This window comes from Myotis nattereri, assembly GCF_964212035.1.
Source record: "Myotis nattereri genome assembly, chromosome: 13".
Classification (NCBI taxonomy): domain Eukaryota; kingdom Metazoa; phylum Chordata; class Mammalia; order Chiroptera; family Vespertilionidae; genus Myotis; species Myotis nattereri.
In genome coordinates this window covers 46,468,044-46,493,396 of record NC_138088.1, presented here as the reverse complement: position 1 = coordinate 46,493,396, position 25,353 = coordinate 46,468,044, and the positions used below count along the sequence as shown (strand labels likewise).

Here is a 25,353-nt window from a genome sequence, read left to right as displayed (position 1 = left end):
AATTAATGAATGAGACACCCACCCTGCTATTATTAGAATTACATTTTTATTTCTTTGTAGATTTATCACAGTATGCAATTCTTTTTTGTTTATTCTTTGCTTATGTATTATCTTTCTCTCTCACTAGACTATAAACTCACCGATGGCAGGGATCTCTGTCTTTCTTATTTGCATATTAAATTTATCATATGCTGCATGATCTCCAGGGATTATAACTGTCTTATTATTTTCTGCATTGTCTCCATACTGTGCCCTCAGTGATGTGCATGGAATGAAGGAAAGAAAGATTCAGCAACTCTCTGGACAAATTAACTATGCCCCAAGTATCTTTTTTTTTTTTTAAATTCTGACACTGGAGAAATACATTGGGAATTACTTCTGCATAATAGTCTAACTACATGGAGTGTTGTGTAGAGTGAGCAGACTTTTGAAATTTCAGCATTTGAAGGGAATTTCTGGAGTCATATGGTCCACTGCCTTCCCAGTGGGTTCTATGGAGTTCTAGACTTCTATAGCGATGCATTGGGGGTATCCACAAGGGCCTGGGTGGCTGGTGGTTCTGATACAGTTTAAAACTAGATCCAGTTCACTTGTATCTGTATTATATATTGGAATCCCTTGTACAATATTGCCTGAAAAGCAGCTCCCACTGCTAAAAACACCAACAACAAAAGGTTTCAAAGTTCTTCTTTGATGCAATCCTTTCATTTTGTGATAAGGAAACTTGAGTTCCAGAGAGGGAAGGTGATCTAGCCCAAGGTCACAGAATGAGTTAATGGGGAGACCAGGCTGAAGTCCAGGAAGGCTGCCCTCCCCACCCCATCGTGTCATACTGTTTTCTGCCAGCGAAGGGTCTCTTTTCCTCGGAGTCTTGGTTGGTCCTAAAGTTGAACACCTCAACTCAGCTCTCTGCTTTGAGAACCAGCTGGAGCCCTGCCTTCTCCAGGAGAATGATCCTGATCACACCACAGACCTCTCTCACTCTGGCAAGGAGCCTCATACTTTTGTAAGTGCTTCTGAGCATGGTTCATGGAGCTTATCAGGCACAAGTCCTACCTCCTCATCTAGACTGAAAACACAATGATGAAAACCACTTTGTCAGTCTTGTTTGCCATTATACCTCCTTCATCTAGAACAGTGGCTCTCAACCTTCTGGCCCTTTAAATACAGTTCCTCAAGTTGTGACCCAACCATAAAATTATTTCCGTTGCTACCTCATAACTGTAATGTTGCTACTGTTATGAATCGTAATGTAAATATCTGATATGCAGGATGGTCTTAGGCGAACCCTGTGAAAGGGTCGTTCGACTGCCAAAGGGGTCGCGACCCACAGGTTGAGAACCACTGATTTAGAACACTGACAGGAGTATAGTAAGTGTTCAATTAATGGTTGTTAAATGAATGCATGAATCAATCCATCAATATTTCTGTCTCAGACAGAACCTATCACAGCTCTGGGTACCTAGTAGGTGCTCACTGAAATCAAGTCAAGAGATTAGCCACGGGCTCTGGCACTATTAAATTCCAAAAAGAGCTTGTTCTGCCTGACCGTGAGGGCTCTCAGAGTCAAGACTCTTAAGAGCTGCTTGCAGAAATCCAAAATGTTTGCTTACCCTGTTAGCTAGCTATGGGATTAAAGGCAGAGTGATTAAAATTTTTAAAAGCTAGACCTCTGAAATAAACAGATATATATCCTAGTTAGAACGGTAATGGGGAGAGAACTGAACCTAATAGTCAACTTCTCAGTCAGCAGCCCAGCTGCCTTCATTATCAGCACTGTTGTTTTACAACAGTATAATTATCTTTAATAGGAGAAGGCCCCAGAAAATGGATCCTTCTGGGAGCTGGGCTTAGCAGAGTGAGTGTCGGGGACTTGCTGGGACATGGAAGGGAAGAACGATGGGTAATCCTTGCTGGGCCATGATTCAACAACTCCTGTGCCCCCTTAATTGGGACTCAAGAGCAGCTGGGCCCCCAAAAGCATCATAGAAATTGGGTAATGTATGGCAAGAGGTATAAGGCAAGTGGGGAAGGATGGAGAAGAATGGAGCTAGAGATGGTAGTGATAATTAACCTCTGTCACTCCACCCCCATGGCTTCCCAGGGAAGAGTGTCTGAATAATCCTCCAAGTGTAGCGGAGGGACAAGTCTCAGAGGTGCGGGTGTAGTTACATTGTGCCAAATCCCAATGGAGCACTTCTTTGGTTGATGATGCAGAAAGTTTCTGATCTGGAACAAAAGTGAAACAGACCCAGACAAACAGTCCACGGAACAGGAAGTGGAATAAAGCTTTCCTGCCCTTATAGCTACAAAGATGGATCCAATCTCTGCCTATTTCTCTTCTACAGCCATCTGGAAAAGTTTCTGGGAACACCAGCAATTCCGTGCTAATGGGAAGATCTTCAGACTGGGAAAGCAAAATGAGAAATTGATCACTGCCTCTTTTGTCATCCTTTATGAATCCAGGCAGGCCTGAGGTCATATCTTGATTTACTGAGCTAGATGACAAAGGGTGACTCCCTAAACATCTCTGAAATTTGGTTCCCCCATGGAAACATAATAACATCTATCATACCAAGATCCTATGACACTTAAAGTAGAATTAAATTAAATTAAATGCACATATGCCAGACATAAATTTGACACTAAATAAATGTCAGGTCTGTTTCCAACTATTCTTCCAGTTTGCTGATGGGTGGGTAAAAACTGATGGTGTGGCTAGGTGGAAAGAACATTCTGAAGAATCACCGCCTTGAAAACAGGAAATTACAGTTTTCCAGGAAACAGAAAAGATAGAGTTGTGTAGCTGACCTCAGTCCTTTGAGCTGAATATAGAGAGTCTGGCCCCCCAGACAACAACCCACCTTCTAACCAGATGAGGCTTGTGAATAATTAAACACGATGAGTGCCACCCACCCTGCACTGCACAGCCTCCATGCCACCCCTCTTCCTTCTCGTGCCCATGGAGACACCACTCATTAACGACAGAGGTCTCTCCTACTGAACCACAATAGCACCGCCTTCGGTAATGCAGCGAGTACCAATTCCTCAGAGGCGATACCCAAAATGAAAACAATGTGACACCCCCAAACCAGCCATACGCCATCCATGTACGACCAGAAAGGCAAACACTGACATTATAATGTGGAGCAAAGTACAGAACAAGTCTCTGAAATTAAGGGAAAAACAACCTTGCTCTTTTGCCAGGTAAGAAACAAGTACTGTAACTTCCATGGAGCCTCAGCAGATCTCTTGGAAAGAAATGTCTTAATCATGAATTAGAGACGGGCACAGCAAAATTCTGAATGGAATGAAGAGAGTGCCATGACTAAGTATGGCGATCCTATAAGTAAGCAGCTCTTCCCTGGAGGCTCTGTCTCAGCAGGAGGCACTGGGGAATCATCAACATCAGGGTAGTCATTGATGCTCTGCTGTGAGAATGGCCAGATGGGATAACTCAGAGAGAGGGGGTAGTACATGCAGAGAAAAGGAACCTATATTGAAAAGGTGGGTGGAGGAAGAGGCACCTGTGCGGGAGAAGACACTTCTGAGAGGTAGGAGAGAGACTGGACTGTACATTATCGAAGAAGCCAAGGGGAGAGAGTACTTCAGGAAAGAAGCTGCAATCAAGAGGTTCAAATGCTTGCAGACAAGTTAATTATTGAGAGGCGTATTCAGGTTATAATCCTAAATTCCCTTTGATGAATCTGGCGAAGGTAATTTCAGTGGAGTGGCAGAGGCAGCAGTCAGTCTCAAGTGGGTTAGAGAGAAGGAATGCGAAAATGGACTAATGAATAGAGACAGCTCTCAAGAATTCGGCTGTGAATGAAAGAGGGGACATTTATAGAGAAGAGGGGGGGGTGGGTTCCAAGAAAGTTTTAATTTAAGGGTGGTAGGTATTTAAAATTACTTAAAAACCAATATAAAGCCTGAAATAGGGATACATAAGATAAAGATATAGGAAAAAGTAGGGTAATCAATAAAGCCAGGTCTCTGAGAGATTTGAGAGGATGGGGTTGGGTGATTGGAGAAGTTTTATATGCGGATGAAGCTGATTCTACTTTTCTTGCATAGTTCACTCTAACTATAAACTGGGTGCACAGTAGGGACTCAATAAATTTGAGAATCTTTCAAGTTTGCCTTGAGTTGGGTTCCCCCAAAATATAGAGTTGTTTTTTGGCAGGGGTAGTCTTTGTTCATTTGTTTTTGAGAAATGACCACAGGGAACAGGAGTGGCAGAACTAGGAAATAGGGTTCAAAGAAGGAGGGAAGGCCACTGGGGCTCAATCCCACTGGGGACCCTATGAAGACTCATAGAAAATGAAGCTCAAATTCAGAAAGAGAGGGATAAATACCACTGGCTTCTGGTTCCTACTGGTCAAATTGTCCGAAAAGGTCTTGACACTTCCCACTTCAAGGTTTGCACCTGCACAAGAATGGCTAAGGGGTCTCTCCTGAGCATCCTACTTGGGGAGAAATCAGCTCCAGAACAAAAAAGCAAGAGGCACACAGGGCAGCAGAGGCAAGGTCATAGCAGGCCACCTCTGTGCACAGCTGGTTTCTGATCCAGAAGGATGTGATGGGACATGTGCAATGCTCAACACAAAGGTCAACAAAACACCACTAATTTGCATTTATTCATGCAAGTATTTCATATACTAACAGCAACCTTTACAACAAGCTACTAAAATCACTACATGTAGAGGAGACCATCCCAGCTACATGCTATTTGAAGAATGTCCATTAGTGCTGGCTTTTGTAAACACTTTTAAGATTCTGAAAGTGCTCAAGAAAGCTGAAGATGTCTTTATTGGATTTCTTTTGAAGATTGTCTCTGAAACACTTTCATTTTCCTTTCAACTCCTGTGTTGTAAATGTGTCCCTAATGATGAAATTGCTATTTATTTAACATTCAAAATCTCTCCCATTAAGACCAAATTAACATCATTTAAAATACTGCCAAATAGGTTTTCTTTGAATAATTACACTCTATTAATTTCTGCCTCGGGGCTTTTTTTTGGTTTAGAAAGATAACTATTTATTAGGGTTACAATGGCCATACCATAGAGGCTCCCTGCCTCCCACATAGATGCATAAAGCAGGATCTTAAATGAAGTATCAAAACCCAGGTGAGCTGGAGGCCAAGATGCTATGAAAAGGTTCTCAAGAGTCTTGAAAGATAATTAAACATGCGAGCATCTACAGTTACATACATATCATTAGCAGTTGGGTTCTTTGATAACCAGCACTAGGTAAGGTATGTGGGAAGATTTTATCATGCAAATATGTGAATGCATAGTTGAATCCATGAATTATTAAAAATGAATTTGGGAAAAATATTTAGGCTTATAAAAACCCTTAAAAGAGAACATACAGCTCTAGCCAGTTTGGCTCAGTGGATATATTGTCAGCCTGCAGACTGAAAGGTCCTGGGTTTGATTCCGGTCAAGGGGACATACCTGGGTTGTGGGCTCGATCCCCAGTGGGGGGCGTTCAGGAGGCAGCCAATCAATGATTCTCTCTCATCATTGATGTTTTTATCTCTCTCTCCCTCTCCCTCCCTCTCAGAAATCAATAAAAACATTAAAAAGTATGTATTTTTTAAAAGAAAACACACATACACAGAATCATGAGGTTGATTTTTGCACGTGGATTAGTCTCCTGATTCTTGAATTTTTATAGGGCTGTATAGTTTTCAAAGCACTTCAAAGCTGTTATTATCTCCCTTGATCCTCACAACAACCTTCCAGGTAAGTCAGGGCAAGTAGCATGAGTCCATTGTACAGAGATGAGGAAATTAATGCTCTGAGAGTCCCAGTGACTGGCTCATTGTTCCTTTGCTGGCACACAACCAGGCCTCCAAGTTCAAGGTTGTGTTGCCCACAGTGGACCACTATCTACTTGAATCCTAAACTGCTTGAGAGCAGGGACAATGCCTTTCACTTCTGCAATGCTCCAGGGCACCTGGAAAATATCTGTTAATTGGTTACTAGTACTTATTAATTGTTATTACTCCTATAACATCAACGAACCTTTTACAGCAGTGTTATTTTTCTATGTTTACAACCAAAACTCTTAAAAACCAAGAACAATGTATATACAAAGTACAGCCTGGCTTTCCTGTTGTACTAGAATTATTCTAGAACCACGCTCATGCATGCCACTGCTCCACACTCAGAATGCCTTGTTAATAAGGGGCTTTGCTTCTGAGTACAGCCACACAACAAGACTAGGAGTTGGAGCCGAAAGTGGCAATCGATGGGTCTACACAGTGTTTGGTCTAGTTGTGGATGTGGAGAAGGATTTGACAGAGCTGGGGGCCTTCCCCCATTAAAATGTTCTGCTCTCTCCACACTTCTGGAGTACTTTATTTGTTCTTTATTATCAATCTGTTTTTTCCTTTTGTATTTTATATATCTGAAGACAAATCAGTACCATCTATACACTTGCATGTACAATGAAACTTATACTGAGTGAATGAATCCTGACCCTATTGAAGGCCACATCTTCTCTCGTGCCATGAAAAGAGGGTGGGACCGGGCTTCAGTACAGACACAAATCTTTTGCTACCACTTACTAAAGCTCTGTTCTTGTGTCATCATCATGCTCCCTAATGGGTAGGTTATGAATGGTATCACTGAGGGGATTTAACGCTACGACTGCTGAGCTATATTGTCCAGAATAATCACTAGAAAAGCCATTTCATGGGAGAAAAGACAAGATTTCCAACCAGTTTAGCTTAGAACACAGAAACAAACTTATCTCTCTCTCTCCTCCTGCCCCACAGAGGAAAGCCGATTTCTCGTTTATCCATGTGGAACGGAGACATTTCAGGCAGACTCTTTCCCATTAAAACAAGGGCTCTTCTGGGAAGGATTAGCTCCTTTTGATTCCACCAGGAAATCCCAGGCCCTGAGCCCCCTGCACAGAAAAGTCATTGATGGATGAACAAATGTCACAGCTTCCTGTCCATCTCCAGCTCAGCTTCCCCCACAGCAGAACATCAAACACTGGGTGCCCTCAAGCAAATCCATCAGGATGACTACCTTTACCTGTTTGTCAATAGAAAAATAAAAGGTGAGGCAGAACCCCCTAGGGTCTCCCCAAATTATAGGAGCTTTGTGAGTAGTATATGTACCTTACATATACTACTAGAAGATACAGGCTCAGAAGTAATCACATCATGGGTAGGAAAAGAAATGATGACTGGGCATGGGAGCTTTCCTTTAGAGGGCAAATGAGAGAGGGTGGTTTTTCTTAATGGAAAATGAGTATCATGGGAAGTTCATTATGAAGAGGTTACCTAGGTTTTTGGTTATTTAAATTGCTCTCTCTAATGCATATAATTTGTATATAATGATTCACTCATGGGTAAATAAGTATGGTTTAAATACACACATCACATTCATTAATATTCAAGGAAAGAATATGGGCCTAGATGTCACCTGAATTCCTAGTGTTTCAGTTGTTTACACACACAAAAAAGACTAACCCTTGACACATGGAGCCAGCAGTGCCACAAAACATCAGTAGTTTGCAAACATTATTTAGTATCAGTAATGAAAAATGAAAAAGTATTAAGAACCCTGATCTACACAGCAAACAAAAGCAGAGAGACTCTATTTAAGGAGAGGCCAAGAGTCTTAGAGTCCGACCCTGTGAGACTCCCTCTTCCATAGTTTGGTTGCTCCTGAGACAAGTCCTCTAAGATTCAATGTGGTCCCTCAAAAAATTAAGAATATAATTACCATATAATCCACCAATTTCTCTTCTGGGTATCAACCCCAAAACTTCCAAAACATTTATTTTCAAAGATATATGCACCCCTATACTCACTGCAGCATCATTCATGGTGGCCAAGACATGAAAACAACCAAAGTGTCCCTCGACAGATGACTGGATAAAGATGTGGTACATACGTACAATGAAATACTACTCAGACATAAGAAGAGATGAAATACTTCCATTTGCAACAACATGGATGGGTCTTGAGAATATCAGGCTAAGTGAAGTAAGTCAGACAGAAAAAAGTCAAGAACCATATGACTTCACTCATATGTGGGATATAAAACTGAAAGCAACACCTGAATAAATAAAACAAACAAAGACTCATAGACACAGACAATAGCATGGTGATTACCAGAGGGAAGGGGAGTTGGAGGGGAGTAGTAAAGGGTAAAGAGGGTCAATTACATGGTGACAGAAGATTTGACTTTGGGTGATAAATACACAATGTGATATACAAATGATGAATCATGGACTTGTACACTTGAAACCTATATAATTTTATTAACCAATGTCACCCCATAAATTTAATTTTTTAAAAATCGTCAAAAGACACATTTGGCACACAGGTTAGGAAAGAGTAAGGGGACAGACTGACTCATTTTCTGTGAGTTTTTTTTTTTTTTTTTTTTTTTTTTTTTTTTTTTTTTTTTTTTACCCTCAGAAGTGTGCATCTCTGGTGGCATTCAAACAAAATACATCCAGACTTTAAAAAGTTAGAAAATTGAAGTGCATAAGCCTTATGCACCCTTAACATTGTGACCAGCCAAATCCTCCAAAGCCCCTTATGCCCACCCCACTGTTCTTTAGAGAAGCTAATCTGCCTCTCCATGGCTCCCCTTTGAATGCAATCTATGGCGGGCAGCAAGTGTCTTTCAGTAGAATGCCTAACCCTCAGTGTCAGCTCTGCCTTAAGGGTGCACCCTGGAGGCATCACCCAGAAGGCTGGGCTGGACACAAGCCTGGCAGCACTACCACTTTTCCCCCCAAAGTCATTCTTTAGTACATTTCTTGCACAGTCTGTAGAATATGACTGACTCTGATGCCCTGATACTGGGTTCAGATACAAATCTGTGGCTTAAACCCTGGAGGAGAAACTACTCTTGGTCTGAGGGTTTTCTGCTCTGACAAAAACCTTTAGAGACAGCTTTATTTCAATGAGCACAATGAGGAATTCTAGTCCTTTCCTTGCTTCAGGAAAGATAGTAATCTTCCCAGTGCAACTCTTAACTTCTCCAGAAAGCCTTTCCTGAAACCCACATCAATTTTCAAAACTCATACCCACCAAAAAAGATTAAACACTCATACTAATTTCAGAATGTATTTGAGATGACTCCAATGCTCTTTAAAAAGCAACAAACTAACAAAATATATTAAAAGAAATCAACCAAAGCATTTAAAAATGGCCCGTGGTAGAGGAGAAAGGAAGAATAATAAACCCGCAAGGCTACAGCAAGAAAGCTGCTACAATTAAGACAAAAAATTAGTTCTGAGTTTTCTAGCAACTATAGAGAGAGAAACACAAAGTTGCCAAGATTTAATTAAAGGAAGTAGAAAAGGTTCACCTCTCCAGGACAATTTTCTAATTTATTTTCCTGCCATTCCTCCCGCACCCCCACCTCTCCCCCACCTCCTGCCACAACTACAATTGCCCTTAGGGTGGGCAAACTTTTTGACTCGAGGGCCACAATGGGTTCTTAAACTGGACCGGAGGGCCGGAACAAAAGTATGGATGGAGTGTTTGTGTGAACTAATATAAATTCAAAGTAAACATCATTACATAAAAGGGTAAGGTCTTTTTTTCCAATAGTTTTATTCATTTCAAATGGGCCGGATCCGGTCCTCAGGCCATAGTTTACGCACGGCTGCCTTAGACAGACAGGTCTTGGTGCATTAGGTTCTCTTGCTTCCTTAGCATCACCATGCCTTTCCATCCACCTAAGATGCCCTTTCTCCTTTACCTATGCAACTGGTACTCACAGTGCCTGGCAGGAAGCCTGCACTGACCCTCCTCCCAGGGCAGGCGCAGGGCTCTTCCTCCTGCTCCAAGAGCAACATGTGCTTCCCACTGATGCAGCGCCCTTCATAGTGCATTATACTCTTTTAGTTGTCTGTGTTTCCCACCATGGGGGCTGAATGCATTTTAATATATTTAAATGAATGAATATCAAGAAGACACTAAATAACATAATGGATAATTCCTGGACGGCAGTTTTATAAAAAATGCAGAGACATTCCACATATGGCCCTTTCCTAGGCAGTGAGCAATTACCAATTACCCTCCACTGTCTTATATTATTAGTTGGAGAAAACAAGATTCCCTTGCTTTAAAAAGACAGCGAACTACACTCCCTGTTCAGTTCAACACACATGCATTGAGTACCAGTCAGTATGCTAAGTGCAGGGAAACAATGATGAATAAGACCTAGTCCTGTTCCTCTTAAAGTCTACAGACCGGGCTGGGGAGACATAATGCTAATGGATAAGTGGTCAGCAAAGGTCCAGTCCCGACCATGATTTCCTAGAGGAGCCATTGTCTAAGCTAATCTTAAAGAATGAGTTCACCTGGAAAAGGGACATTCCAAGCAGAAGAAAAAAATTCAGGAAATGAATATTAGGCCAAAAACAAAAAACAAAACACCAAAAAACATAGTGCATACATGGAAATTTTAAACGTTTATTTTTATTGAAGTGTAAAATATAACAAGGAAAGTATATGGGGAACAGTGGTAGGGAAGGAATCCATACGAGGCTGATGGAGTAGGTAGGATTCAGATCACAGAGGAGCTTGTGGGCAATGTTAAGGAAATTGGATTTTAACCTATAGGTGATGAGCAGCCTCCGAAGTCAGGAACATTGATTTTCATTTTAAATAAATTACTTTGGAAGTAGTGTTGCTAATGGATTTGGGGGGCGGGTGCTATCTGGGAGCAGGGAAATCAGTTAGCAAGCTGTTGCAACATTTCAGAAAATGCATGATGAGGTTTTATAAATGGTTTTAAATAGCCAAGTAATAATGATGCTTTTCCCCCTTCTTTTAAATAAATCACCCTGGAGCATCTAGAAAAACAAGAAAGAAAAATGCAAAGTCTATACGTAATGAAAATATAACCCTGAGACACAATCTATATGGAAAGGAAGCCAAATGCAGTGAAGAACAAACAGGGTATAAACAGGCACCAGGGCAAAAAATGCCTACAGCCACAAATCTTAGGTAAAGATAGAAAAACAGAGTTCTCCAACGATGACATTTCCCAAGGAGCAATCTGTTATTTGGAACCAAGGGAATGTGGCCAGGAATTGGCAGTGGGAGTATTCCTGGGACTGACTGGGAACAAGGAGAAGTTGGAGAGACAAGGCGAAATAAAGAACCATTCAAGAGGTTCTATCTTATGGGAAGAACCTACTCACAGACAAACACCTGGGGTTATTTGGAACCTCACTGAGAACCAAGGAGGATTCTTGTTAAGCTGAAACAGAGCTCTGATCCATCACCAAGAAGAACCCCCTCAAACAGTCCATCCAGGAAGAGCTCATGACATAAAAAAAAATGAAGTCGTTAATAATAACATAGCAATAAAAGAAAACAGCACAAGAATCATAAGATAATATAGATAAGTCTTTGGATTGTCTCTTCTCTCTAGATACTTGCTCTTTTGGTGACTTCAATTTTGTGGTTCAAACATATCATCAATATGCTGACACCCTTCCAATTGATATCCTTAGCCCCAACTTCCAAACCACTCCTACTTCTAAATTCAGTCTCAAATCTCTACCTGCTCACCCCACATCTCAAAGGGGGACTTAAAGGAGCTCAGGACTGAACACACCTGGCTCCATATCCCCCCTCTCCCTGGTTCACCACCCAAGCAGGCCTTTCCAGGTCATCTTATATAATAAAAGCCTAATATGCAAATTGTCCCCTTGGGTGTCATTCGACTGGGAGTTTGACCATTAACTATGATGTGCCCTGACCACCAGGGAGTGGCACGAAACATGGTGGGCATCAGCAACAAGGCGCTGGCAGCGGGCAGCAGTGGAGGCACTGCTGGCCCCGATGGGCCCTGACGAGAGCGGGACAGTGGTGGGATGGTGGCAAGTGAATGGGCGGTGCCAGGCCCAGGCAGGTTAGGGGCCCACAGACAGTGACCAGCAGCGGCAGTGGGGAGTGGGGCTGCTGCCCAGCTCCCTGATCGATCGCCCTGCAGGCAGGATGGTGGAACAGGTGAGATGGTGGTGCCAGGCCAAGGCAGTGTGCCAGGCGGGGTTGTGGAGCTGCAAAACTGGGGCTGTGAGCTGGGACCTGATCTCCACAGGCCATGCCGAGGGACCCCACCCATGCACAAATTCGTGCACTGAGCCTCTAGTCCCAAATAAAATCGTAAAACCCACAGATGCCCAACATCCACAGTCCCTCATTTATTTTTATCCACAGCATTTTCATCACCTGATATATTTTATAGACAAATAAACAGATGATCATTCAGGTTAGATAGAAAGATAGAGAGCAGCACTTATATAACACTGTTTGGGTTCTTTACAGGTATAATTAGCACATCTAATCCTCCCATCGACCCATGAAGTGAGAGCTGTAATTATCCTCTTTATGTAGGTGAGTCAAATGAGGCACAGCTCAAGGTCTTGCAGCTAAGTGTGGCAAGCCAAGGTCAGAATAAATGTCAGTCTCCAGCTATAAGTTCTTAACCACTATACCTCATGTAGAGGCATATACAGGGTGTCCCAAAAAATGTACACCCACTGTGAATGACTATTAATTCCAATGGGTTAAATCTGAAAAGAAAGAAACATCAGTTAAACTATAAGATGTAAAGTTTACATGTTTTTCCTGTCTCCCACTAGAATGTATATGCCACTATGCAGGGATTTTATTGTGTTTATTATTTTAATCCAAGCACCTGGAACAAGGGTTTGGGAATATAGTAGGCCAGCAATAAAACTTTATTGAAAATGGGAACTTATATCTCTTTCAAACAAAATAAAATTTGATGCTGATTAAAGAAAAAACTGCTATTGGTTTCCAGTATAATAAAAAAAAAAAATGTTTCAAAATAGAAAAAAAAAATCTGGATATCTGTCTGCAGAATTGCAGAAAATTTTATGCAATACAAGGAAAAATGAAACTAAGAAATTTGAACATTTTAAATTCGAAGTGATGTTTCCCAGAAACAATTCTGCCACGTTTATCATTATATGCAGTATCAGCATTAAGAAAAGTCCAATCAGATTGGTAACTTCATAAATCATTCCTGAGTTTCTACATTAAAAAAAATGAGAGAAAAGGTGATAACAAAGTCTTAAATCAAGACCATAACAATGGGAATGGAATAAAAGGAAGCACTTAAGAAATAACTATGGGTGATACTAGCAGAGGCTGTGGCTTCATTTAATTTGGTGACATACACTGACTTCCAGGTTTCTATCTTGAGTAGCCTGATCGAAGGTAGTGTCACAAGTGTGTCAGGTTCTAGGGGGTCATGTTGACTTTATTTTACCTGTGGAATATCCAGGTTGAGATGTTGAGATGGCTATTAGACATATAGATGTATATGGCAGTACATGGTAGAGTCTTATTGACTTGAGAGTCATCAGAACATGGAGATATTACTCAAAACCATGAGTACTAGATGCAAGGAGAAGCTGGCCAAGGGCAGAAAGCTTGATAGCATCAAGAGTAGCCTATTTTTCATTATTTATATGTTCAGTAAATACTTGTGAATAAAGGGATAGCGCCAATGACCTCCCAAAATTTAGGAAAAATTGACTGAGAATCTGCCTCTTAATTAAGCTGAGAAACAGTGATTTTTTTAAGCCACAAAACCTCTCTTTTACTACCTTTTTCAACCTAGTTTTGGAGTAGGGCTGGCTACATTTCCTGTATTTTACTAGATCTTAAAAATTCATGCATCTAATTTGCAAAAATAAGTAACTTCTATATACATAATCCATCAATTCAACAGGTAGTCACCCAGTACCCCTGATTTGCAAAGGCATCTTGCTAGGGCCAAGGATGAGGAGTAAGTTGTGTGTATAAAATATGGTCCTTATCCCCAGAGGGTGTAAAATGCAATTTGGAAAGAAGGAGATAAATAAATCTGCTAAGAGTTAATTAACAACCCCTAACTCAGGGAGATTCCAAAGGTCAAGGTTCCTAAAGGAAAGAGTCTGTGCCAAGTGTTTGTGTGTGTGTGTGTGTGTGTGTGTGAGAGAGAGAGAGAGAGAGAGAGAGAGAGAGAGAGAGAGAGAGAGAGAGAAATTCACTAAGTGGAGCATCATCTTTTTTTTTCTCATTTTTGATCTATTTTGTACCTTCTTCCTGAAACTCAAAACCTAAATCAAGACTCCCCTTGCCTGCCTAGAGTCCCAGCTAGGTTACCTCTGAGTCAGAGTTCTTGGAGTGACAGATTTTGGACTCGGCATTAGAAGGGGTAGTCAGTACTGAAAAGAGAAGATATAATTTAGGGTGTTCTATATTTTTCCAGAATAAAAATCCTAGAGGTACTTAATTTCTTGGAAATTCTCATTCCTAATTTAGACAAGTCACTTTGGACAGAAATAGAATGTGGTTTTGATGAACTAAAGTCAACTCTCATTAGAGATCTTTCAAGACCCCTTTTGGTATCATTAAATATCAACCCAACTGAGGGATTGAATAAAGTTCCCTGTAGATGCCGTCATCTGTAGAATGCCTTCATCATTCACCAGAAGTCTGGGATCTTCCCAGGGGGCCAGGTCATCAAAGCAAAGGAGGGGCAGCACCCCTCAAGAAAGCCATCGTCATTTTCATAGTAAGCAGCTGACTTCACCTATACATCCTCTCCTACCATTGACAGCGTTTTCTGGACTCACCTGAATGAAGATGTATTCATCCTGGACAACCAGGGAGCTGATGTCAATGGAGCGAGCAAAAGGCCCACTGCGGGTGGTCTCGGCACATTCCTGGATCCTGCAGGTGAGGTAGTGAGCATCTGGAATGGGAGGGCAGAACGACATTTAGACATGGGGGAATGGCAAGCAAAGCTCTCCTCAGCCCATGGAGCTCTACCTCATGGGAAGTCAGTGATGCCATTTAAAACAGCACTGAGATGGCATTTTCTTGTCCACAACATTTGTAATAATTTTTTTTAATCATAAAATATAGTTCAGGCAAGGGAGTAGGGAGAGTCCTATATTTTTCTGGCAAAAGAGTAAAGTGGGATAGCTTTTTGGAAGAACAAATGTGAAATATCTATCAGAATTTTAAATGTACATCTTACACCAGCAATTCTAATTTGCTCTTAGACTAAAGCACCAAAAACTCAGTGAAAAGCTGCAGTAAATACATGTAAAAAACCCATGAGGGTTGACAGGACAACCTGCTTCTTTCTAAACAGCCAGTATCTCAGAAAGCTCCCTACACGGGTAATAATCAAAGGTGTACTCAGGAGGCCATCTGCTTATCCCGCTGCCCACAGGCTCATTTTCCCCTATTTACGATTCACTCTCACATTTGGACACTTTGAAAAAAGAATCAAGTGTATTCAAGGCCACCCCAAGCAAAGTCAACACCTACCTAAACCTTGGCTCATGGCAGGAGGCCAAACTCATGCCACTTCTGGACTCTCCCCCTGCTTGCCACTGCCCAGCAGGGTGCAAAAAGTCCAATTGAACAGGAAAAGAAGTAGCCCTGAAATGAGTTCCTGAAATCCACAAAAAATTCAGGGACTTTATAGTCTTTAGAAATCTTAATGCTTTTATTTTTCAAAACACAGAGACATGAAAGTAAGTGCTATGGGACCCACTGTGTGGTGAGAACCCATAGTGGGGGCTTAGAAAGAATAAATTATCAGGCAGGCCTGGCCCCCAGATGAAAGTGATTGAGAATCACAGGGGACTCTGGGTGTCAAAGGTGAGCTCAAGCCTTGAGTTTGCAAAAGGTGTCAAATTTAGGCTTTGGACATTACCTCCAAATGAGCGTGGATGTAGTCATATAAGATTCCATGATGAAAATGAAAGAAGATATTTATCATCTAACCTGAAACCCCAAAATAGGCTTCCAATAACTGTGGCCTTTTTATTGGTTTTTTAATAACAACAAATGCCTGATGGGATGGATTTGACCCCGTTCTCTGGAGGATATTAGAGCAACACCTCTGGAGCTAGATGCCCTGAGTTTGAATCCTGGACTTGCTACTCGCTCATTGCCCTTGGTTAAGCAGCAGCACTGCTTTTCATCTGGGAGGTTCAGGCAAGTTAGTATTTGCCTTGGAGAATTGCCATTAGGTTATATGATTACGTATGAAAAATGCTCGGTACCATGTATCATTGGATAAATTTTAAAAGATCAATAAATATTAGCTCCTTTTTTACTCTGAAGAAAGAAGGAGGGGGAATTAACACTCAGAATCTTTCTTACATTCAATTTTTTGTTGTTAATCCTCACCTGAGGATGTTTTTTTTTTCCACTGAATTTTAGAGAGAGTGGAAGGAGAGGGAGAGAGGGAGGGAGGGAGGGAGGGAGGGAGGGAGGGAGGGAGGGAGGGAGGGAGGGAGAGAGAGAGAGAGAGAGAGAGAGAGAGAGAGAGAGAGAGAGAGAGAAACATTGATGTAAGAGGGATACACTGATTGGTTGCTTCCTGCATGGTCCCAGATAGGGGTCGGGGATCAAACCTGCAACCCAGGTACATGCCCTTGACCAGAAATCGACCCTTGGGTGTGTGGGCCGATGCTGTAACCGCTGAGAAACACAGGCCAGGGCATAAGTGATATTTTGTTTTATTGTTGAAAATTAAAAGAACATGATATCACAGATCTTACTAGTAAAACCATATTCCAAACTTATATCACTGTTTACTTTCTTTAAGGGTGATGGGTGTGCAGACAAGAAAGAAAGGGTGTCTGAACTAGAATAATCAAGGAACCCCTGGAAGAGAAGGCAGTTCTAAGTTTAGGCTGACGGAGAAGTGTGCTATGTGAGAAGGGAATTCCTGAAAAAGGGAGTGGAAACCGCACAGAGTGTCAGGCAGACAAAGCTCCTGGAAGGCACTATATAATTGCATGTGGACTTTGATTAATGTTATTTCTGAACTTCCATTTTCTCTCCTCTCCTTTAAAAAAAAATCCTCAAATGAGAAACTAGAAAGACCAGATTGGATGAAGATCTCATTTGCATACCCCTGTGGGAAAACCAGAGAGTGACTTCCCAAATGTCTGAAAGTCACATCACCTTCAAGATTAATGAATTTCTAAATGTCAAATGTCTTTCTAATGTATTTCTAAGACCTGGTGTGGCCACTGCTCCACTTACAAAAACTGGAAGTCCAAGGCCTTGCTCCCTGCTCTGTGAACAGAGATTTGTTTGATGACTTTAGAAATATCTGGCCCTGCTAGATGACCTGTAGGGAAGGTGGTACCATCTCTCTAGTGAGTCCAGCCTCCATGCCCTCTCACCTTGCAGATGGACCCAGGGTCTCCTAGGGTGGCCTTGGACTGACTGATTCATTCTTTTTGTATTGGCTCAAGGTATATAGAGAAGTTGCAGGTGTCACTGCCCCGGCCCCACCCCCCACCCCCCCCACCCTGAGGTTCTAGAAAGCAGAGAATATAAGACAGGTTCCTGTCCTCAGAAGAACCCCAGACCAATACTGGGAATGGGATATTCACAAGTGAACGTGCTCTGGGGTCTGTGTGAGATAGAGTATGGCCTGGGGGATGTGGAGAGAGAATGAAGGAGATAATCTGTCACCCTTAGCCTTCTTAATCTCCTAGGGGTTTGCATTTCTGCTAGTTTTACAGAGCCTAGGGAGGCAGCTTCTAACTTTCTCCATTCAGCAGGGCAAGCTTTGCATCTATCTACATCAACAAGTTTCCCATAAAGTCCAGCATTTCTCACTCTGCCAAGCCTTCCCAAAGCGTCATCTCCTTAGAAACGGGCAGAAAGTCTTAGCAATCTTTGTTTCTATCCTCAGGCTGACTTTACAAAGCCTCTGTAAATGCTGGTTAAACAGAACTGAATTGCATTCAAAGCCTAGCAATTTTGATGTTGAATTATATTGTGACTAGTGATTGTGTTTTGCTTTTGAGATGACTAAATATTCAAAGTATTCTAAATGTCTTGTCTCTTGTCACCTCATAGAAAAATCTTCCCCTGATTCTTTCTATGTCAATCTCTTTGGGTAATATACATATTGTCAAAAATTGAAAAAGGGGGATAAAATCGTGAACAAAAATAAATTCAGTTCTTCGGGTCTTCCTTTAGAAGCAGTGGTCCTCAAGCTTCCTAATGCTGCGACCCTTTAATACAGTTCCTCATGTTGCGGTGACCCCCAACCATAAAATTATCTTCGTTGCTACTTCATAACTCTAATTCTGCTACTGTTATGAATCGTAATGTAAATATCTGATATGCTATATGTGTTTTCCGATGGTCGTGACCCACAGGTTGAGAACCGCTGCGAGCAATACCCAGGACCTATTTACTTTAAATAGGAATATAAACTCTCAAATGCAAATAAGTAAAAACAGATTCCAGAAAGCTCTGACAAGTTATTTCGCTTCCAAAGTCTGCTTCTCCTTTACCGGGAGAGGGGGACTAATGGTGCAAAATATGGACATTGACATTAGTGCAAGCCTAATACAGTACTTAATACTAAAAACAAAATCAACAAACCAAAAAAAAAAAAAAAGTAGCTCCCATTCCTTCCTATAATGCTTTCGGATTTAGAGTTTTTCTAAAACTTGTAATTGCCATAGGAGAATTCTAGTGTCTGTGCCTTCTAAGTGGTATGTGCTGTGGTGCAGCTAGCAGGGTTATAGACAGTTAGGAATCACAGCAACCTGGATGGGTATCTCAGTTGCTTGGGGCATCTTCCTGTGCTCCAAAAGGTTGCAGGTTCTATTCCTACTCAGGGCACACACTGAGGTGTTGGGTTTGATCCCCCATCAGGCTGAGTATTAGAGGCAACAGATCAATGTTTCTGTAACATCAATGTTTTCCTTTTTCTCCCTTCCTCTATCTCTAAAATCAAACATATCCTTGGGTGAGGACTGAGAAAAGAAAGAAAAAAGGGGGGGGTGTAAAATACACTTTGTACCTTTTTGTGATGATCAAAAGATAAAAATGTGTGGGGATCTGTGAGCGTAAGAAAGCAAAAAAAAAGTGTCATATATGTCATTAGGCTAACGTAGTGATGTTATGTGCATTTTCTAAGTAAAGGTGGTTTAGAACCAACTGACTAAAGAAGATCAGTTTAACTATAGAAAAACTGATTTTAAAAAATCCAGAACATGGAACAGAACTAATATATACTATACTTGAACCTAAGTGTGGTGCATGGCATTTATCCCTGGTATATTTCTGTCTACTGTCTTCAATTCTTGATAATAAGCCAGAAACTCTTCTAGTGCTTTGCATTTTAATCTCATAAAATTTCACAGCACTCCTGCACCATAAATTTTATCCAAATTGGACCATAATTCCTAAACTTTCAGAAAACAAGTATAAGCGTAATGTAAGAAATTACTTTATTGAGATAGAGAGAGAGAGAGAGAGAGAGAGAGAGAGAGAGAGAGAAGGAAACAACACCCCCCCCCCCAAAAGAAACCATAGGAGCTGTCCAGCAGTAGCCAAGGGTCTGTTTTAAGCCTGAGCTTGGGGAGAAGGTATTAATTACTACATCAAGTAGGAGATCAGACAGCCCTACAGTTGCTTCCAACCCTGAAGCACTACAACAACCATAGGTCACCTATACGTCTTTAAGGGATTGACATGGGAAGAAAGGCCAAAGCAGAGTTGTTTGGAAAACTGACCTGTGGGTCATCTTCTGAGATTTATTGTCTGCTTTTCTCCTGCTGCCCCACTATGTTCCTTCAGACCCTTCCATTGAACTCTTCCTCCAGCGTTTTTTTCTCAACAGTAACAGTCAGATAATGTGTTTAGCCACCCTTATGATCAGTGAATTTGACTACACGACATTATCTCCCTAAATCTTAAATAGTTCTTTTATTAAAAAATGTTAAAGAATATGGATCATCCCTCATTCCTGCCTGCTTCAGAGAAAGAAAGAAAAATAAAGTACTTGGCACAGCGCCAGACATAGAGTAGTGCTGATTGCTTTCGAATGCTTTAAAAACAAAGCAAATAAAATACATTGCCCAAAATGCATGTTCCTGGCATGCATCTGTGCTTGGCCTCAAAAAACACATGTTTGTACACAACACATGCATTTTTCTTTCATGTATTCTGAATGATATTCCAGCACTAGCAGCCATATTCAAACAGACTTGTTCAACATTTTATAATTTCTATAACATTTGCTCCATTTGGTCGCATTGGGCAGGGCAAGGGTGAGTAACCTCAGATAACAGAAGAAGTCAGAAAATGGAGAGTTTAGCGGGGAAGGGGGTCCCCTGGTCTCGGTGCTAATGGGTGGCAGAACCCAGGACCCCAACTCACCAGTAGGCAGCATTCTTAGGTCACCACCATTTGCATGGATTATTTGGCTCTATTTTGACCTAGGATATACTAATTCCATTTCATGCAGTTTAAATATTTCATACATAGTATATTTTCATGTATTTTACATATTTTTGTTTAATTTGATTTTATATTCTTCTTGAATAGAGAAGAGCCCTATAAATATGATCAACTTTGGGAAGAATAAAATGCTTAAATGCTGCAAAATGATACTTCATCAGTCCAAACTGTGTAAGATGTACATAGATGCAAACTGTGCAAAAGGGGGTCACGTGTTCAAAACCTTGGGGTTTCTCTGCTGTTTTCAGGGAAATATATAGGTCTTGTTCTCCATGGTAAGCCCAGGGCCGAGAACAATGTCTGGCACCTAGTAGGCCATCCCTAAATATTTGTGGAATGAATAAATAAAAAGTTTTGCGAGTAATTGCCCAGTTACTTCTGTGGGTAAGCCCGAGTATAGGAAGGATTTGTTTTTTAAAGCTGGCAACCCCTGTAATTCCCCCAGTGAATGAAAAAATGCCATGATGAGCTATGGACATCCCTGTTTGCATAGCACTGGGGATGTCAGAAATGACTAACAGGACCCTCAAAATTCATCACATGAACTCACGTCCCCCAAAGATTCATTCCTGAGGGTTTATTTCAATGGAACGTCTCCCCTGGGACCAGAGGACTCTCTCCCACTCAGGGAAATAAGGATGGATAAGGCAGCAATGGAGCTCAGAGCTTTCGATCTTCCCAAGCCATTAAAATGCAAATTGGGGGAGGAGAGAGAGCTGCAGGCAGGTCTGCCCGGGCCTAGCCTGGTGGAGGCAGCACTCACATCCATCCGTGGTCCGCACCTCCATGTGCACCAGGTCCGCCTCCTTATCCAATCCGGCCACCGACCTGGGGAAGGAAGGAGACAGAAGCTCAGTGACCACAGGATGGCAGAAGACACACGGGAAGCACTCAGGGCGATTACTGGGAATGTCATTTTTCTCAAGAGGCCCTGTCCTGCATCATCGGGACCCACAGAACAAGACCACTGGTGTGCCCCAGCCACTGCCTCTAGTGGCTGCCATCTGTAATGGTCACGACACATGAGTCCTAGAGTGTTGTCCTGGAGAGACTCGGCGACTCTCAATAAACACCAAAGAGTACAGAGTCCAAAGTAATGCTGGTCTAAATCTCTGTTCTGCCCCTCTTCCCCCACCTCTCACCTTCTAAGAGGTTCTTTCTCCTCCACTGTCTTCCATCTCCCCCATCTTTCCCCACCTGATGGCTTCCACCACATCCTCCTCCTCTGCCTTCCCATGGAGATGTGCTGTTCCCTTCCCGTTCTGTCCCCTGTGGAAGGTGGATTAGCCTCAGCCCTGGCTGTTTGCTTTAAGGCACTCCTGCCTCCCTGAGAGATCCGATCTGCCCCGCTTCCTCCTGCCTTGCAAACAGTAAGTGTTTGGTGACAAACATTCAAAATCTGGCCTGACAAGGATAAAATTCTCCTGATGATCAGAGACGGAAACCTTACAGGTCTATTGCCAATTGCCAGGAGAAGGAAGGCTGAGAATCCTTATAGACTATTCCTCCTGGGCCTCACCTTGCACTGGGAAAGCCCAGTCAGGGTCTCCTGCATGACATACCCTGGCCAGAGTGCAAGACTCAGAAAACCACCTAAAAAAAGGCAACACTGACATTAAAGCATTTGTGTACTAAGGAAATCACATAATCCACTCTCTCTGGCAAGCTCTTACTCATAGTCTATGTACTCTTATTTTAAATATCATTCTGGTTTCCTGGTTTTTCAGTCCTTAACAGGTAAGAAAGTTAGAAAGAAAACATGGAATTTTAAATGGTGAGAAGCAGCCCGGCCTGTGTGGCTCAGTGACTGAGCGTCAACCCAGGAACCAAGAGGTCACAGTTCAATTCCCAGTCAGGGAATTTGCCTGGGTTGCCGGGCTTGATCCCCAGTAGGTGTCAAGCAGGAAGCAGCCAATTGATGATGTTTCTCTTTCATAGATGTTTCTTCTCTCTCTATCCTTCTCCCTTCCTCTCTCTCTAAAAATCAACATGACATTATTTTATTTTTTCAGTGTTTTGCTCTTTATTAATTAGGATGATTATAATGATAACAAAGCTAATACAAATTATTATATTATTAATATACACAGAGTTCCAGAATGATTCCCCAATCTCACAAATATCATTCAGGACACAGGCTCTTTCCATTATAACATTATTTTAAATGATGAAAATCAACAGCTGATGCATAGATAGCAAGAGAAATAGAAACCCATGAAAAAGACCTATGATTTCAAAACCCAGTCTTCCACACCATAAATCTCTACACTTCTTAATGGCCCTAAGGTCATTACTGTACTACAGCATCAGTATCTAAAATATATGCTGAGGAACTGAAGGCATAGGAAACAGAAAGCCGGGGGTAATGGTACCAGTGTACTCTGTATAGGAGACTAGGGTTACAATTGATGTATGTTAGGAAAAATAAAATAATTTTTGTTAAAATAAAATAATTAAGTTTTGAACGGTTAAACTTCAGTTACTTAACAAATCCATTCATATAAAATATCTTTTTCCAAAAAAGTTGAATAAATGAGGTCTTCCTCCAATGCCTTATTTTTTTCCCCAATGATCATTAATAAACTTTTCATTTGCCTCACCTCATTTGATCCCAAGGGTAAACACATAAGGTAAAGACAGCAGGTATCATTAGTTATATATGAAGGAATGGGAAACTGAAACACAGAGAAATTGATGTTTATCTAAGGTGACACAGGGACTAGGCCAGAATTAGAGAGACTTACTGACTTCTCAGTCAAGAGCTGTTCTGGTCCTTCCCACCTCTTCTCTCTTTTGCTTGCAATGTCCTTTCTATCTAACCATTCCTTGCCCCCTTTCTCCTCCAGCTACCTCTCACCCTTCCTTCAAGATCATGTGGCATCACCCCTCCAGCAGCCCTCCCATCTGTCATCTCACTGCTTTATCATCCTCACCTCGGTGGTCCCTAAACCTGGCTGCTCATGAGAGCCAAGGAGGAAGCTTTGAAATAACCGGATGCCTGGGCCCCTCCCCAGACCAATGAAATAAAAAAATATTTCCAGATAAGACGAAAGCATCACTATTTTTTAAATCTCCCAGGTGATTTCCAGGCACAGCCCAGTTTGAGAATCAATGTTGTGCGTGGCTCAATGACATCATTCACATAATTGCACTTCGTTTTCTTCCCTACTAGGATGTAAACTTTAAAGAAGTAGGATTCTGTCGGTTTAACTTTAAATCCTTGGCCCCTATGTAACTAGTATATGTTAGATGCTATTGAATTAATAAACAGCCCAATCTATTCATGCTGATGCCAAAATTTCAGTGTGACACTCAATCGAGACCAGACACACAGAGGGCAGAGGGCAGGCACCATAAGAGACTACATGGGTGTCTTTTCTGTCCCACAGCCTTCCTGTTTCTTTATAAATAAGTTGGTATTCTCAGGATTAGAGGTGTCTTGGGTATTATTTTTCTATCCTCTCCCAAGGTCAATGGCAGGGTAGCATGTACCAATTGAAATCATAATGGCAAAGCCTTGCTGTGATGATCAAGGACTATGCTCTATAACAAAAGAAGAAAAGTCCTTGCCTCTTAGTTGCTTAAAACAAGATAAATACCACCAATAAAATAAGCACTAAAACTGTTCCCTTCTCCAGGATTGCTCACTTCCTTCCACCCACCTAAAACCTATGTGTTGTTGGACACCTAGGTTGCTTCTTTATCTTGGCTATTGTAAACAGTGCTGCAATGGCCCTAGAGGAGCATATGTATTTTCAAATGACTGCTTTTGATCTTTGAATAAATACTCAGAAGTGGACTTGTTGGGTCCTATAGTTCTATTTTTAATTTTTTGAGGACCTTCCATATATTTTTCATAGTGTTGCACTCGTTCACAGTCCCATCAACAGTACATGAGAGTTCCCTTTCCTCCACATCCTCACAAGCACTTGTTTGTTGCCTTTTTGACAATAGCCATTCTGTGTGTGAGGTGATATCACATTGTGGTTTTGATTTGCATTTTGGTGATGATTAGTGATGTTGCGCATCTTTTATTTGTCTGTTCACCATCTGTATGTCTTTAAATGTCTAGTCAGGTCTTCTGCCCATTTTTTTTTATTAGATTGTGTTTTGATGTTGAGTTGTAGGAGTTATTTATATGTTTGGATATTAATCCCTTATTAAATATATCATTTGCAAATATCTTCTTCCATTCAGTAGGTTGCCTATTCATTTTGCTGATGGTTTTCTTCACTAGGCACAAGCTTTTTAGTTTGATGTAGTCCCTTTTATTTTTGCTTTTGTTGCATTTGCCCAGGGAGTCATACTGCCAAGACTGACATCAAAGAGTTCACTGCCCTACGTTTTAATATAAGAGTTTCATGGTTTCAGGACTTACTTCAAGTCTTTAATCCACTTGAAATTATTTTTGTATATGAGAAAGTGGTCCAGTTTCACTTATTTTTATGTGTCTGTCTAGTTTTTGTAACACCATTTATTAAAGAGACTGTCTTTTACCCATTGTGTATTATTGCCCTCTTTGTCACAGATTAATTGACCATACAAGCATGGGTTTATTTCTAGGCTCTCTATTCTGTTCCATTGATCTATGTGTCTGTTTTTGTGCCAGTGCCAGACAGCTTTGATTCCTATAGTTTGTAGCACACTTTGAAATCAGGGAACATGGTACTGCCAATGTTGTTCTGTACTGCCTATATTGTTTAGCTAGTTGGGGTCTTTTGTCGTTCCAATTTTCACACTGTTTATCACCCAAAACTATAGCTTACCTTTGTTTAGGAGGGTGTTTGTATATTTATTTGTTTAAATAGAATAGAATCATTCTTATTAATATACTACTCATCAGAGACTCGTTATCTTTTCTCAGTACAGTGGGGCCTTGACTTACAAGTGTCCTGACTAATGAGTTTTTCGAGATACGAGCTGTCTCTCAGCCGATTTTTTGCTTTGAGTTGCAAGCTAAAATTCGGGTTACGAGGCCAGCTTCAGATACCCCACCGCTAGTTGGCGCAGCAATGTCACAGTGAACGCCACATCAG

General features: G+C 41.4%; 1 protein-coding gene across 1 annotated transcript in view; it reads right to left on the bottom strand.

The window, feature by feature from the left end:
* SORCS3 (sortilin related VPS10 domain containing receptor 3) overlaps nt 1-25,353 on the bottom strand; it is a 523,227-nt gene that overhangs the window by 120,764 nt on the left and 377,110 nt on the right. The window contains exons 6-7 of the mRNA XM_081104642.1: nt 21,081-21,145; nt 14,653-14,771 (exon numbers count right to left, since the gene is read on the bottom strand). Of these exons, the coding sequence (XP_080960768.1) occupies nt 14,653-14,771; nt 21,081-21,145 (184 nt within the window). The remainder of the gene's footprint in view (nt 1-14,652; nt 14,772-21,080; nt 21,146-25,353) is intronic.